The 15,836-nt window shown below is 36.2% G+C and overlaps 1 protein-coding gene across 2 annotated transcripts in view; it reads left to right on the plus strand.

Annotated features, from left to right (window-relative positions):
- LOC118746771 (zinc finger MIZ domain-containing protein 2) overlaps positions 1-14,211 on the plus strand; it is a 469,551-nt gene extending 455,340 nt beyond the window's left edge. Inside the window, exons 4-13 of one of the 2 annotated variants that reach the window (XR_004993888.1) lie at positions 7,069-7,802; positions 7,972-8,090; positions 8,243-8,375; positions 8,458-8,671; positions 8,769-9,103; positions 9,204-9,779; positions 9,853-9,970; positions 10,085-10,447; positions 11,242-11,540; positions 13,090-13,177. Coding sequence is in view for 1 of the 2 variants with exons in the window: in XM_036480683.1 (XP_036336576.1) it covers positions 7,069-7,802; positions 7,972-8,090; positions 8,243-8,375; positions 8,458-8,671; positions 8,769-9,103; positions 9,204-9,779; positions 9,853-9,970; positions 10,085-10,447; positions 13,090-13,221 (2,724 nt within the window). In the remaining variant the exon portion in view is untranslated. Of the gene's footprint in view, positions 1-7,068; positions 7,803-7,971; positions 8,091-8,242; positions 8,376-8,457; positions 8,672-8,768; positions 9,104-9,203; positions 9,780-9,852; positions 9,971-10,084; positions 10,448-11,241; positions 11,541-13,089 lie in introns of both variants that reach the window. The other variant, XM_036480683.1, reaches the window with a different exon arrangement.
- Positions 14,212-15,836: the final 1,625 nt, after the last annotated feature.

Here is a 15,836-nt window from a genome sequence, read left to right on the forward strand (position 1 = left end):
TCACCAACTGCTAACTAAAATTACAGATTTGACTTGAATGCACACATACATACATACATTTTTTTTATTGTCATTATTGTCCGCTGTTAAGGAGAACAAAGCGCACGAGGCAGATTTTCAATTGTTTCGCATTAATAACACGTGAATGCATAAGCTAAAAAAATGAAGCTAATAAAGTGATTTTCGTAATATGCAAATTGTAGTAAAAATAATCGTAATATGCAAGTGTTTAGATTATTTATTTTCAAGTTAATTTTTGCAAATTCTTGTGAGACTGTGTAAATTAATTTTTATTTCAAGGCACTAGACATATTTAACAAAATTTAATGCATATGTACATTGAACAGTAAAAGCTTTCAAGCTAATAATTTGACTTCTTTACATAGTTACTTATTTCGTCTTCGGAGATTTGGCACTACAACCGTTTGTCGGTTGGGACCGAGACCAAGAAACTTCGCCATTCGCTCTCTCAAGATTAAATATGTATGTATGTATGTGCTTCATAAACTAAAACGTTCGTCGTTCGATTAGGATATACTTATGAAGATTAGTTACGAACACTTACTGGATACTACCTACATATGTATGAGCACATACATACATATGTGAAAAATACCCAGCTGTCTATATTCACATTCAATGAGATTATCTTTCTCTAAGCTTATTAGCCTAATGGACTTCCAGGTTTCTTAAGTCAGTGTTTTTTTTTTCATAGCAGGACATTTGTGTGCTTAGCATCTATTGAGTAGATATTTAAGTTTTTGAATCTGTTTGTTGATATCCACATCGAATTATTTTTCGATATGTTTAACGATAATCGAAACCTTTAACTCATCGATATCACATCGTTTTCAGTACTGTTATAAATAGTCAAATCAATTTCAATTTTATTCGATAGTGAAAACAAGAAAAAATTTCGATACATTTATCGATAATGTCACCAAGCAAGTTTTTGATAAATTTCCCGTTATTGGTATCGAGAACTTAAATTTTCTTTATGTGTTTGTTGATATCAATATCCGATAGTTTTGTTGACATATTTTATGATAATATAAACCTTACACTCATCGATATAATAATTCTATCAGTGCCGTTATAAATAGCAATATCAATTTCAATTTTTTTTTTGATATCGAAAACAAGACAAAAATTTCTTTTTCAATATTTATCGTTTAGAACCGCCGGATCAGGTACTGCCTAGAAATACAATACTACAGCGGTTCGTAGGACTTATGGCGAATTTCCAATAGGCATTGAAATTGCGAAAACGGTGTGCCATTTATAAAAACTCTAGAAGGAAAGAAAATTTAATTAAAAAATTTCTTAACGCAATGCCCAACTTTAATCATTAAAATTTGTGCCATTTGTTGCATCTAGCAACCTCTCATGCATGTTCAGAAGAAACGAAGTTAGGTAGCATGGTAGCTGATGCCTGCCTTTGGCAAGAATTCCATCTACTAAAGAACTCCTACCTAATTTTATGAAAAATTACACTGAAGAAGGCACAACATCGAAACAGGTTGGTCTTCAAACCATATCTACCAAGAGATGAGAGAAAATCGTAACACAATACATCAATTTTATGGCACATGGCCAAGTTTCAACGCGGATCGATTTGGTAACGTAATGCCGACTAAATTTTTACCTAGCTGTTTGCCCCACTCCACCCCACAGTGGTTGTGTACATCTCTAAATAATGAGGCATATATGTACATGCATACATACATACATACATATGTATATAAGAACGCTGTTCAATTCGCTTGATTTCAATATTTACATAGTCTACTACTGTCCGTATTTGTAAAAACAAAATCGACCGATGAGTGCGAAGTGCATTTGCCATGAATTGAACTTCAGACGCTTCAACTGTCGCAACGATTTTAATACATTCCTACAGATATACATACATACATGTAGTACATACCCTGCAAAAAAAAAATACCGATTGATTAAAAAAACCAACTTCTAGTTAGCTTTTTTGCGGGATTTCGATAAATAACTAACTTTCAATTAGCTATGCCAAAATTAACTTTAAGTTAACGTTAACGTTAAGTTAGTTGTAAAGTCGTCCCGTTGTCGGCAGTTTGTTTTCTTTGCAAGTTTCTATTTAAATATACTCATTCAAAAATTACCTTCAATACACTTTTTTTCTGCACTTCGCAGATTCTTTTTCGTATTCAGGACAAATAAAATAAAGGTCAAAATTTAATATAAGCAAATATGCAAGTGAAATAAAATAAGTATATATATAAAAATACAAAAAATTTAAAAAAAGATATCTTTTTTTATAGTCGGCCGCTAGTTAGTTAATAGTTAGCTACAAACTAGTCCCATTTCCTGCAGGGTATGTACGTATGCATTTAAATATAAAAAAGTGAATGCAAATTACTTACAAAACAACAACAAAAACGCTACTATTGTTTGTAAAAATATACATACATATTCATAAATTTTTCACCTTTAATTTTTGTTATTTTGCTTGTTACTACCGTGTATGTATGTATTGATTGCATTTGAAGCGCAATGATTGCTTTCAAATCGCATGTCGTCGATATGTATTTACTACATACATACCTACGTATGTACATTTTTATGTACTTGCAGTTGCTGTGTAGCTGCAATTTTTTTTTTTATAAGCTTGCAATTTTTAGGCTTTTAATTTTTATATTACATATTTTCATATTTACATTTGTGCTTTGACGATTTTTTTCGCTAGTATCTTTGTATGTGATTTTCTTTTTGTTGCATATTCATTTGTAACTTCAATAACAAATTTAATTGTTTTAAACGCCACATGACGAACTCACTGGTGGTGGTGGTGGTGAATGCAGCGTCACGCAAGCGCTGGACTTATAAAAGCGAAAATAATTAAATAAAAATCTATTGCAAAAACAACAAAAGGCATTTGTACCTACATGCATGTAAATAGGTATGAATGTTTTCACTTAAAAAATTCATATCAAACTTGTGCTTGTTTAGAGAAAGCAAAGCGGCAGGCAACAGCTGCATGAACATAATTTTTATTTTTTTTTTATTGCTGAATCAAGATCTTGCCAGCAGCAACAAGGCACAACATAAAATCGCTAGTAGAAAATAATCACAATCAATAAAAGGGTAAATAAATTTCAAGTATTTTGAAAAATTAAATTACAACCCAAGAGAAATTAGCAACAAAGAAACGTGCGCTCATGCGCAATTGCTGCTGCGCCTTTGAAGTGCTGCCACTGATGAGCAGCGTGATTTGCGGTGACACATTAGCCGGACAGTGAAGGTTAATGGCGACACTCATGGCTATACACACTTACGTACATATTTACATGCATCTAAACATTTGTGAGCATAGTTATAATGAAATCGACTGCTTCATAAATAGATCGTTACATCAGCAACGGAACTATGCGCTGGAAAATACATACATATTTTTTTTAATTCAATAAGGCCGTAGATTTTCTTTTATAAATTTTTTAAAAACACGCTTTTTTAGTGATTATTAAAAAAATCGACCCTGCACCACCTAACGGCTACATTATTTGTGGAATTATTTCTTTCTTTTTAAGTAATATACGCTCCAAATATGAACAAAATCGGACCATACATGCAGGTTTTCCAAATATCACGACCCCTGCGCCACCTATCAGGCAACATTTTTGTGAAGTGATTCCTTTTCATTTCAAATATGAACCGTAGCAGACTATAAATAAGGCGTTTTCAAATATCTCGACATCTGCGCCACCAAGCGGATTAATTCAGCTTTCATATTGCATTGTCATCGGGTTCTGAGCTAAGTTTTAAGTTTCAAGTCTAGGGAAGTTGGTTAAAAATTGATTCCAAGGTAATAATAAAAGTTTCTAATAAAAGCATGTAAAATAAAAAACAATATTTGTCGAGATGATTCTTTTTAATTCATCGTGCTCTTTAGTTTATGGCGTTAATGTATGAAACACAATATCCATTAAATGTCAACCACTACTCTTCTGGCAATACAGGAAGCGCATATCAAAATTTTCCATAACCCTTTGTCGTATACATACATACATACATATGCATGTATATGTAGTTCGGGTGGTATATTATTTATACGCCGTGGTTCTGCTACCAATTTTGATTGGCAATCACCGTGCAATTGTTGTTGTACACAATACGGAGTGAGAGAATTTTCGAACTGGAACAGCCAGCCAACCGTATTGCGTATAACTCCTTTGTTCAGCTCCGGAATCATCTAAAACATATTGGCATAGGCCATACGTTTTACGTTGCCTCCCTCAAAGAAAGAAGTTCAATGATGTCAAACCGCAATATTTCGTAAGATAATGCGTCCTAGGAACTTAATTCACAATAGGGCCATTGTTTCATGCGCTGTGTGGCAAGTAGCACCGTCCGGTTGAAACCACATATAAAGTTCACCGTTCACCGTAACAGCGTTACTTACTGGCAACATTTTCGTAGAAGTATGGTCCACTGACTCCGCTTATCATGAGCTTGTGGTTCAAGCCTCGAATTCGTAAATATACGACTAAGAAAATGGTATTTAGGCTTCAGTTCAATTGAATTTGGCAGGCGTGTGAACACAGGTCTTCCGTTAAAATCCGCTAAACGGTGCTGAGGGAAAATTTCAGTTGCTATGCACGTCGACGTATTGAGGTTGGCACGGCCTGGTCCACACTTTGTTCCACAGCCTCACCACGGTTGTTGTCAACTTTTTGCACCGACCCAGTTTCTTCGAATTTCTACACCAACGGCTGATTGTTTACTCAGATGTCCATTTATATCGACCCAAAAAATCACGCAATGCGCGAAATACGCTTCTTGCAAAACGAAAATTTTCATAAATCGTTTGGAATAGATATGTATACAGATATTTAAAAGAGGTATGCACCGAGGCCTAGTGAGTCTATTGTACCTTCCACTCATAATAATATGTACATCTTTTGGTCCCAAGGATTCCAGAAAGTCCAGAAGAGCCTTTGGAGATAAGGAGCGCATGCGCTCTTTCTCAGGCCACATTGAGCCAATGCTCTTCATTGGTCGCCTCGCTACGGCAACACACTCCATAACTCCATAAGCAGGTGAATCGGTGTCTCCTCAGCTGAATCGCAGAAATTACAGAGATCGGTCGACCAGATTCCCAACTTGTGCAGATGTGCTCTTAATATGCAATATGCAGTTAGGAGGCCTGTAATTATTCTGAGTTTGTGTTTGGGGTAGCCATGTGCGATTAATCAATTAATCGAACAAGCTGATTAATCGAAACCTGATTAATTAATTAATCAAAGATTAATTTCTGGATTAATTATATTTAAATTTTATTAATGAGAAAACTAATTAATCATAGTTATGCTATATACAGTGCCGGACAAAAGTATTGGCACAGAGAATTTTTCGCAATATATGCAAAGTTTTTTATTCTAATTTATTTTCAATATTTTTTAATAAAAATATAGTTCGTACTTCAGCAAAAAACATAAAAACAAAATCTCTAAACTTTGTGCAAAACTCAGGAAAGTTCAATAAATTTGCATACTAATTTGCAACTTCTTATTCAGATTTTTTAGAGAAATTCTAAGTATGTAGTTTTATAGCCCAACTAATTTTAGTATAACAAAGTGTGCAATTTTATTGAATTTTCCTGAGGTTTGCACAAAATTTAGAGATTTAGTTTTTATGTTTTTTGGTGTAGGACGAACTATATATTTATAAAAAATTATCGAAAATAAATTAGAATAAAAAACTTTTCAGATATTGCGAAAAATTCTCTGTGCCAATACTTTTGTCCGGCACTGTATATATATATTTTTTTTTTATAGAAAAAAATTTTTACTTCAATAGTGTCACAACTCAAAAAAGCTAAACTGGAGAAGAACGGCTTTAAAGTTTTGAATTTACGTATACTCCCATAGTAAAAATGAATACATATTTGATTCTAGGGTGATAACAAGTTACTGAGATTTTACTTAATTTTTTTGAGTAAACGGCAATTACTAAGGATCAGGATTAATCACATTTTTGACTCATCAGAATTATGATTAATTAAAAAAATTATTTAATCGATTAATCGTCCATCGCTAGTTTGGGAGGTTAATTAGAAATGTATATCTTTTTAGATTATACCCCACAGTATGCTTTTGGCCTTGTCGTAATGCACTAGTGTTGTTCCCTTCAACCTAGTTTACCTTTTTTAAGCTCTTCCGTAATAGTGTTTGGCCCTGTTGCAAGGAATGGGTCGGGAAGTATCGCCGCTGTTCTGTCTAAGCCGCCGGCTATCTCGTTGCCTCGTATATCCTTCTAACCTAGCACCCACAGTACCTGGATGTTGTTGAGTTCCACAAGGTTGTTAAACTTCTCAATGCACTCAAAGACTAAGGATGATTTTACCACCAAGGATGAGAATGCCTTAAGTGCTGCCTAGCTGTCGCTCAGGATTAAGATTCTCTCGTTGTGGTAGCCTCTAAGTAAGTTCATCTCTGCACACCTTCGCTTGGAAAATGCTCGGCTATTTGTCCATGGGCACGGATAGCTTCATCCTGATGGCCATAAATGCCTGCCCCAATAGCTACTGGTATTTTGGAGCCGTCAATGCTTTATTGCATATTCCATATTTACTTTTTTTTTAATTTTGAAAGTCAATCTATTTAATGTTGGCAGCTCAAAAAGAAATTGGAACGTGCAAAATTTTTCTAAACAAAAACTCTTAACTCTTTTCGTCTAAATTTCGATAATGGCCAGCAATGAGGTCCCACACGTACCAACTGAAGCAGCTGAAGACATAAAGAGCTTCAAACCTCCTCCAGTAGTGTTAATACGAGTGGACTACAATCCCACTGAAATGTCTGCAGCAGACGGTCTCAGCTTTGTGGACGATTGCGATTCGGAGCATTGTAATCAAATGCGTATCTGGTCTTCCGATCAAAATATCGTAACCCACGCGCGCATACCGAATACACGGTCGCAGCACGTAAAACCTAATAGCTTTCATAATTTCTACACTCAAGTTACTCCAATGCACAAAACTTTCAAACTTTTCCCACAAACATTTTCTAATCATCAAAATTTTCGCACTCATTTCAGATGAATCCCATGAACCAGATGCAGAGCATGACTATGGGCGGTGGTCCACAATTGACACCACAGCAACAGCAGCAACAACAAGCCATGAACGGGCTGGGGCCCATGGCTAAGATGCAGGGCATGGCGAATGGCGGTTATGCACGTCGTAATACGCCTTATCCCGCGCCACAGATGCATGCGGCACAAAAGCGCGCCAGCTACCCCTCTATGGGCAATCCGTCACTACAGAATGTTCCTCCGCAAATGAGTATGCAACATTATGGCCAACAGATGCACCCGCAAGCTGGCAGCGGTGTACCGGTGCCTATGCAAGCGGGCGCCTACGGACGTGGCGGCCCCATGGGCGGCTATGCCAGAGCTAATGCTATGGCACCGGTCGGTATGGGTCCCGGCGGTGGCATGGGTCCCAGTGGAATGGGTCCTGGCGGTATGGGTCCCGGCGGTATGGGTCCTGTTGGCATGGGCCCCAGTGGCATGGGTCCCGGCGGCATGTGTCCAAGCAATATGGGTCCTGGCGGCATGGGTCCTGGCGGTATGGGCCCCGGTGGAATGGGTCCGGGTGGCGTGAGTGCAATGCAGCGTGGTATGCCACAAGGTCCAGGCGGTTACAGCGCCGCTATGGCGCATCAACAGAATCAATATTATGCGAGCGTGAATGGTGGTGGCGGCGGTGGCATGGGTCCGGCTGGTCCGAGCTCTCTAACGAATACCGGTGCGATGTACCAGAATCAAGGGTGAGCATATAGTAGACGAATTTATATGATTATTAAATTTTTCGCGTATTCCTCTTATCCCGATCGATACCTGTCAACCTTCGTCCCTTCCTAATTTAGTCCATCCTGTATTTGTATGCCATACTTGCAAGTCTATAAATATTTATTGAATTATTATTTCGCTGTGTAGTTTCCAGCAAAATTACCAACACAGCCCAGTTCCTGGTAATCCGACGCCGCCATTAACACCTGCCTGCAGCGTTCCATACATCAGTCCGAATCCAGACATCAAACCCATTATGGACAACTGTAAGTCTATTTTGATGCTAAGCATTTTAAATGCGTACATTTCTAACGCAAGCATTTTCCTATCTTTGCATATCCTTCGCGCACACTTACACAACAAATCGCACACGCGCGTTCAAATTCCTCTTTCCGTTTGTGTTTGCATGGACATACAGGCGAGGAGATGCGACTGACTTTCCCCGTACGTGATGGCATCATACTTCCACCTTTCCGCTTGCTGCACAATCTCTCCGTCAGCAATCACGTATTCCACTTAAAGCAGAATGTCTACAATACGCTCATGTGTCGGTAAGTAGCCTGGGACTCAACTCTCTTCGAGTGTGTTCAACTGCATGAAGGCTAATCGTGCAATTATTTGTTTGGCTTACAGCTCCGACCTCGAGCTGCAGTTGAAATGCTTCCACCAAGATGACCGGCAGATGAACACAAATTGGCCGCATACAGTAACGGTTTCGGCTAATGCTACACCCCTCAATATTGAGCGCTCCGAGAAGACGGGCCAAGCACTGCGGCCGCTATATCTGAAGGCAGTGTGTCAACCCGGACGCAATACTCTCCAACTAACCGCTAGTTCCTGCTGTTGTGTATGTATTGCATACCTTTTACATACCACATAGAAACTTCTTTTGCTCTGCCTTATACACACAAGTCTAATACCTATCTTCTTCTTCTTCTTTGCAGTCCCACTTATTTGTGCTACAGCTAGTCCATCGACCTTCCGTGCGGCATGTTCTTCAAAGCCTGCACAAGCGTAATTGTTTGCCGGTAGACCATTGTGTAGCCAAAATCAAACGCAACTTCATGGTCTGTTCGACGACCAGCGTTCCACTAGAATCCGGTGCCGGCAATATGGAAGCGACAAAATGCACCAAGATCTCATTAAAATGTCCGATCATGAAGTCTCGAATACGAATGCCTGCGCGAGGACACGAGTGCAAGCACATCCAGTGTTTCGATCTGGAGGCCTATCTGCTTATGAATTGCGAACGTGGCGCCTGGCGGTGTCCCGAGTGCAAGTGAGTATACTAGATTGACTAGAGCCACAACTCTTCAAAAAAATATACTTTTACGGGTTATTAAACAAAACTAATTCCGAAATTTTTACTTTTTCCGCAGTAAACCCGCGCTGACAGAAAGTCTTGAAATCGATCAGTATGTCTGGGCCATTTTGGATAAACTGAATGGCACTGATGTGGACGAGGTTATCATCGATTCGAGTGGTAATTGGCGAGCGGCGCAAGGTATACACCAAGGTTCACCGATCAGCGCGATGTCTGCACAAATGCCCAGCCCAATGTCGGGACAAATGTTGCCAGGAGGACAAATGCCAGGTCAAATGGGTGGTCCAACCCCGAGTCAAATAGGCGCACAAATGCCCGGACAAATGGGCGGTCAAATGCCTGGTCAAATGAGCGGACAAATGCCTGGGCAAATGGGTGCTCAAATGCAAGGACAAATGGGACCGATGGGTAGCCAAATGCCAGGACAAATGGGCGGTCAAATGGGCAGCCAAATGCCGGGTCAAATGGGCGGGCAAATGGTTGGACCCAATGTGCCGAGTATTAAACAGGAGAATACCTTTGACGATCAATCAAAAGTGATGTCACCATGGGACAACTCGCAGGCGATGAGTCCCTACATGCAACATGACATGAATGCGGGCACGCCTAATGTACCCGGTGCGGGTCAAATGTAAGTTCTACTTAAAGAATGAGACAAACAGGTGTGAGAATTAATTTAAATACATATTTTGTCAATTGCACAGACGCAGTCCCTTCGACATGTATAGCGGCGGCGATGTCGGTGTTAATGATCAGCATACAGGTGATACTGGTAATTCTCTTGACCAGCTTAATGCAATGGAGAAGAGTCTCAACGATCAGGTGAGTATGGTATTGAAAATATATCAGACAAATCAAACAAATCTACATACACACGTACGTAGTATACATACGAACTTAATTAATAATCAAATTTCTCTCAATCCCCACCATCAGATGCCTCATACGCCGCACACACCAATGCATCCGATGACTCCCGGTGGCCCACCTAGCGTAAGTTCTGCGCACAATGAGCCCTCAACACCTAATGCGAATATTTCGAATTCCTCACCGCAAACACCTGGCACACCCGGGCAACCTGGTGGACCGGCCTCAAATCGAGGTGGTGCTGCAAATGATTCACACCAGCAGCAACAACAACAACAACAACATACACAACAGTCAGTCCAGCAATCGCAACAAGAGCAAATCATTAATTCGCTAATCAACTCACAGCCGAATGGCTTGTCGAATCTCAATGAAACGGATTTGAATGCGGAATTGAATATGGACAACAATGATGGCGCTGGGGATTTGAATGTAAGTGCAAGAGATTTTCTTTTGATTGATAATATGTAGTTCTGTTAGCTATGCGAAAAACTTGTACAAGTTTGTACAAATTTTTTACCGAATCGCGTTCGTTTGGACAAAAAATTGGTAAAACTTGCAAGGAGAGTGCACAATTTTGACATTTCATTTGGCGGGGAAGTTACAAATTCTTGCTGAGGAAGATTTTCGCACACGATTGCATTTTTGTCAACAATAATTTGAAGCAACAAATTCGTTAAATTTAAAAATGTACATCCTTGTTGCGATTTACTAATGAAAGAAGTATGCAAATATTTGTTTATTTAATTAATTTAATTAGTTCCAATAATTTGAAAGGTACTGGGCTGAAAAAGTTGTGCTCGTAATCAGAACGGAGTCGTCACCACTGTCGATATATGTTGGAAGTCCGACAGTGACTACCACAAAGAAATTGAAGCGTGTGTTGAGCAAAGTCAGAATAATAATTTGAAAAATATTATTATGTTTCAAATGCAACCGTGGACGCCAGCTGGCAGTGAAGCTTGCAAATTTCTGCAAATTCCTGTTCGCTCGCGCTAAACTTTGTAAGTTTCTCTCTTTGTGAGAGTGAGATACCTTATTCTCTGAATTTTGTTGTTGGCTTTTCCAAACGAACACAACTAATACAGTCTTCTATATACTTAAGTATCAAGAGAACAGGATAGTAGATTACTAGTTTTCCTTGTGATGCATAAGTTACCATATTAAATTTAGTACACAAGAATAATGCATTAAATGCAGCGTATTTTTTTAATAAAATTCCGTAGAAGGCTCATATCTACCAGCAGCTCTAAAGGGTTCCTTAAGCTTATTTAACAAGTATATGAAGCAAGTTACTGGGGGAGCTCAAGAGACACCACTTCGTTATTCGCCCCCCAAACGGTTACGACTGCGCAGATGTGATTTGATGGTCAAATTTCAAACGGACAGTCAACTTATAAATTTCAAACTATGCATTTATTGTCGGAAGTCTCTACTGGCTTGATGCAGACGTATCAAAGCTGTTGTCTCTGTGTTAATTCGAATAGTTTGGACCAAAGTGGAACTTTGTGCTCATTACAAGAAGGTACTATATATAATACCATAGGCCACTGCACGGTATATAAACGGGTTCCGTTCTGTTTAAAGTTCGTCTGATTTGCAATTCTCATCCTAATAGTCAGCGGCACGGCACGGTCGTAGCTTAATTCAAAACAGACCGGTCAATCGCCTTGTTTGTTGAGAGCAAGAACTTGATAAAGGTGACTCTCAGAATTTTCGGGTTAAATATTATTTATGTACGTTCGGTATTGGTATAGCATCCACCCGTACTGGGAAAGTTTTTCTTTTAGTTTTGAAGCGGACAATGTTAGATTCCGTGCGGTAAATAAACTAGAACAACACCTTATGCTGGACTCCCACTAGGCATTAAATGACAAAAATTTGAATGGCAAAGTTGGGCATTAAAAAATATTCGTGTCATTACGTTGAAAAAATAGTCATCAAATTCATTTCCATATGGCATTTTTTAAATGCCTCCAATTTTTTCTAATTCCAATGCCTAGTGGAAACTCGGCATTATTAAATTTAGATCTACCGCCGCACAGTGCGTAATTTGGGCGATTTAGGGCAAAGCAAATCATAGCGCCCACAATTTTAACTTTAGAATTTTTTATTTTTTTTTTGTGTTATGCATTTCTAATACTGTATCTATAATTAAGGTTCCAAACTATGTATGTACGTGATTTCATGAGTAAAATATTTTATATGGGCATTTCCAGTGACAAGGTCTTTATAGTAAAAAATTAAAATATCTATGTTAGTTATGGTCCAATTTGGTAGATTTTTTTTTGTATATTGGTTGCATATGCGGGAATATTTTTGCAAAATATTTACCGTTTAGGTGGCGCCGGGGTCAAAGTATTTTCATAGCCCGTACTTATAGACCGATTTTTTCAAAATTTTTATTAGATACGTATTTGGTAAGAAATTTCTATAATTTCTTCGACCCATTTTCCGGCAATTTTTACATTATATACAGTGTTTTAAAAGGGCTGTACAAAAATCAAAACAAAAATAATAAACAATTTAAATTATTATTTGTTTTTCACCGCCTTACTCCACGTCTATACCTGCAATGGGCGCTCGCATACGAGACTCTCAGTTATCTCGCATAAGAAATCTTATCGCTAGAAATTTTTGTACGTGGGCATTTCATCGCATACCATTTCAGTGCAAATATGTTTTAAATTTTTATAAATGTAGCGAAATTTTTAGCTTTTCCCGGAATTATACCACTTCGTTCTTGCTCGGAAACAAAAAAAAAATATACGAAGAAATAGTTGTTAAACTCAAACGATGAACGATATTGTATCTGAACTTTTTTTACCAACTTCCATTTTTCGATTTTCCTTAAATCGTCCAAATTACACACTGTGCGCCTCTCAAATATACATCCAACAACATCACAGGTTGTTATCGACAGATGGCCTAGATAAAAATACAAAAATCGATTCTAGTTCTTTGGTATCGTTTTACAGTGGCAAACTCCAACTTTATTTTTTTCTTTAATAAATTCTATATTTCTGAGTATTATTCAATAAAAAACAATCCTATCTATGCTCTTCTTATTGCAGCTTCTACCAGATGTTGATCCCATGGAAATTCTTTCCTACTTGGACCCACAACCAGATCTGAATACACCGCCATCGAGTGGCTCCAGCAACAACAACAATAATGACGATATACTTTCAACACTATTCGATTGAGACAATTTACTGCAAGAGTTGTTGTAATTCTAATGGAAAACACAACTAGAAAAACAAAAAAAAAAACAAAGCAAACATCTAAACAAAGTCGATAAAGCAAATGCGAGTGTTACGAACAAGCAAAGCAGCCATTGAGATGGCACACATCCATCAACAGGGTATCGAAAATGTGAAAGAAAATGGAGAAAACGGAAAACGGTTGGTTAAAAAAATATTGTGAAAAAAGAAACCAAAATAAAAACGTAGTGAAAAAAGGCAACTTTTGATGTTTCTGCGAGCAAACCAAACAAAACAAAACAAAATTTCACAAAACAAATAAAACGAACAAAATAAAAATTGCATACAGATATGCTAAAACTTTTGCTGAAATAGAAGAATTTCTATAATGTTTTTCGTGAAAATCAAAGTTTATATAAACTAAGTAGAAATCCAATGAACAAAAAATGCGGCTATTTTATGTTTTTATAATGAAAATTCTTCATGCAAAACAATCAGCAAACTCATCGTCAGCAGTAAAGCGTTTCAAAACAACAACTACATCGATAAATTTCAGTGTAAACTATGCACAAATAGTCGATGTCTCTACATAAGTAGGCGCTAATTTTCGATCTGTATATACATACATACATATGTACATGCATACATACATACTTAGTATTATTAATGTTTGCCAATAATGTTTGTGCATGTTTTTCAATCATCATCGTCATCATCATCATCATTGCCTAACTCTACAGGCGCTTTGGCTTTGAAACTATGCAGAGAGTATGCACAATTTTGCGAGAATTTTCAATACAATTTACACAAATACAAGTAGCAAAAAATATCTCCGTGTGCAGCTTGTAAAATTGTGAAAGCTTTAGAGAGGGAAAGCTTTCATGTAAGTGAAATATGTAGAAGCTTATGAAATTTCGTAAGCTTTCGCAAGCTTACAACGAAATCACAAACAAGTCGTGCTTTGATGTCTAAAAACAAAGAGATGTAGTTAAAGAAAAAAAAAACACACAAAAATTGTAGTTAAGCGATAAATGGTACAGTTAAATGCCCGCATAAATTAAAATTAAAACGAGTAGAATGAAAAAACAATGAAATGTGATTTTAAGCTGTAAATGAAACACAAAAACTAACTGTTTTTTTTTAATGTTTTTAAATGTACAAAATTTAATGCACACACACACACAAAATCAGCCTCAGACAGCACGAAGGTTATCGAAATGAAGAGTTATTTTTTTGCAGTTTAGATTTGTTAAAAATAATTAAAATTCTTTATAAATATTTTTTTATATGCCGGATTGTTGCGCGTATTTGCAGTAAATTTTTTATAGCCTTTTTGATTGAAAATTTCTGTTTTTAAATGTTCTGTACGTCAGAAAATCGGATTTCAAATGTTTTTCTTTGTTACAAAATTAGAATTAAAAAGTAAAAAAAATAAAATTACATACGAAAAATAGTGATGAGCACATCCATTTTTTAATGTTTCTACTGTACAAAGTATTAAAATAAAATTCAACAAAACAATTTAATTTAACTATTAAAATATGACTTATTTACGTGTATAGTAAAAAAAAAAATTTATATAAATTTAGTAAACATTAAGCCTATAGTAAGCTTAATTACATTAAACTTATGAATAAAAAATATGTGTGGGATAGCAGTTGACAAAAGAGCAAAAAAAAAATATAAAAACAAAAATTAATAAAATTTAATTGTTGCGTAATTTTAGTAAATCTTTTTTTAATTAATTCTAGCATTAAAGATTTATATACATACACTTAAAAAAATATGCATATTAGTACATACACAGCAAAAATAAAAAGAAATTCTTTATGAAAATACAAGCATCACTTATAATGCGTATGTATGTATATGTATCTGAATGCATAGATTAAAAAAAAAACGCCCACGCATACACACACATTTAAAGCTTATTGATAAACAATTAAGTTAGGTTATACACATATATATTCATATATATATATATATATATATATATATATATGTATATGTTTATATAAATAATATAGTATAAATAGTTTTACAATAAATATTTAAACATTCAATGGAAGAAAAATTACGAAAAAAAATTAAATAAAAATTTTAAAAACCATAAAATCTCTACAACCACAAAAAGTATGCAACACAATATTGAATTTACATTTTTAAGATATTAAGCAGAAGCAGGCGGATAAAAATTAACTATGTATCATATAAAAAAAAAATAAAAAATAAATATATTAAACGGTAAAATTTTAGTGACAAAATAGTACTAAATACGTACATGCATATGTATGTATATAGATGTGTAATAAATCTTAAATAATTTGCTTAAAGTATTTAAAAAAAAACACATACATATACACGCATACATATGTGTGTATTTGTTGAAAGGAAAGAAGTAATTCAACCGAAATATTGTAAATACTTATTAAAAAAAAAGTAATGGCATATACATACATAAATACATACATACATATATAAAAAAAGCTAATTAAAATTGATACAAAAGTACACAAAAATAAAAAAGTATTAAAACCAACAACAAAAGTGTGATTTTTCTTCCCATTTATGATTACATTATTCACCAGCATTTTGAAAGAGGACATCACGCTGGCCAT

The sequence above is a fragment of the Rhagoletis pomonella genome, unplaced genomic scaffold (assembly GCF_013731165.1).
Source record: "Rhagoletis pomonella isolate Grant_MI unplaced genomic scaffold, Rhpom_1.0 Rhpom_scaffold_00011, whole genome shotgun sequence".
Classification (NCBI taxonomy): Eukaryota; Metazoa; Arthropoda; class Insecta; order Diptera; family Tephritidae; genus Rhagoletis; species Rhagoletis pomonella.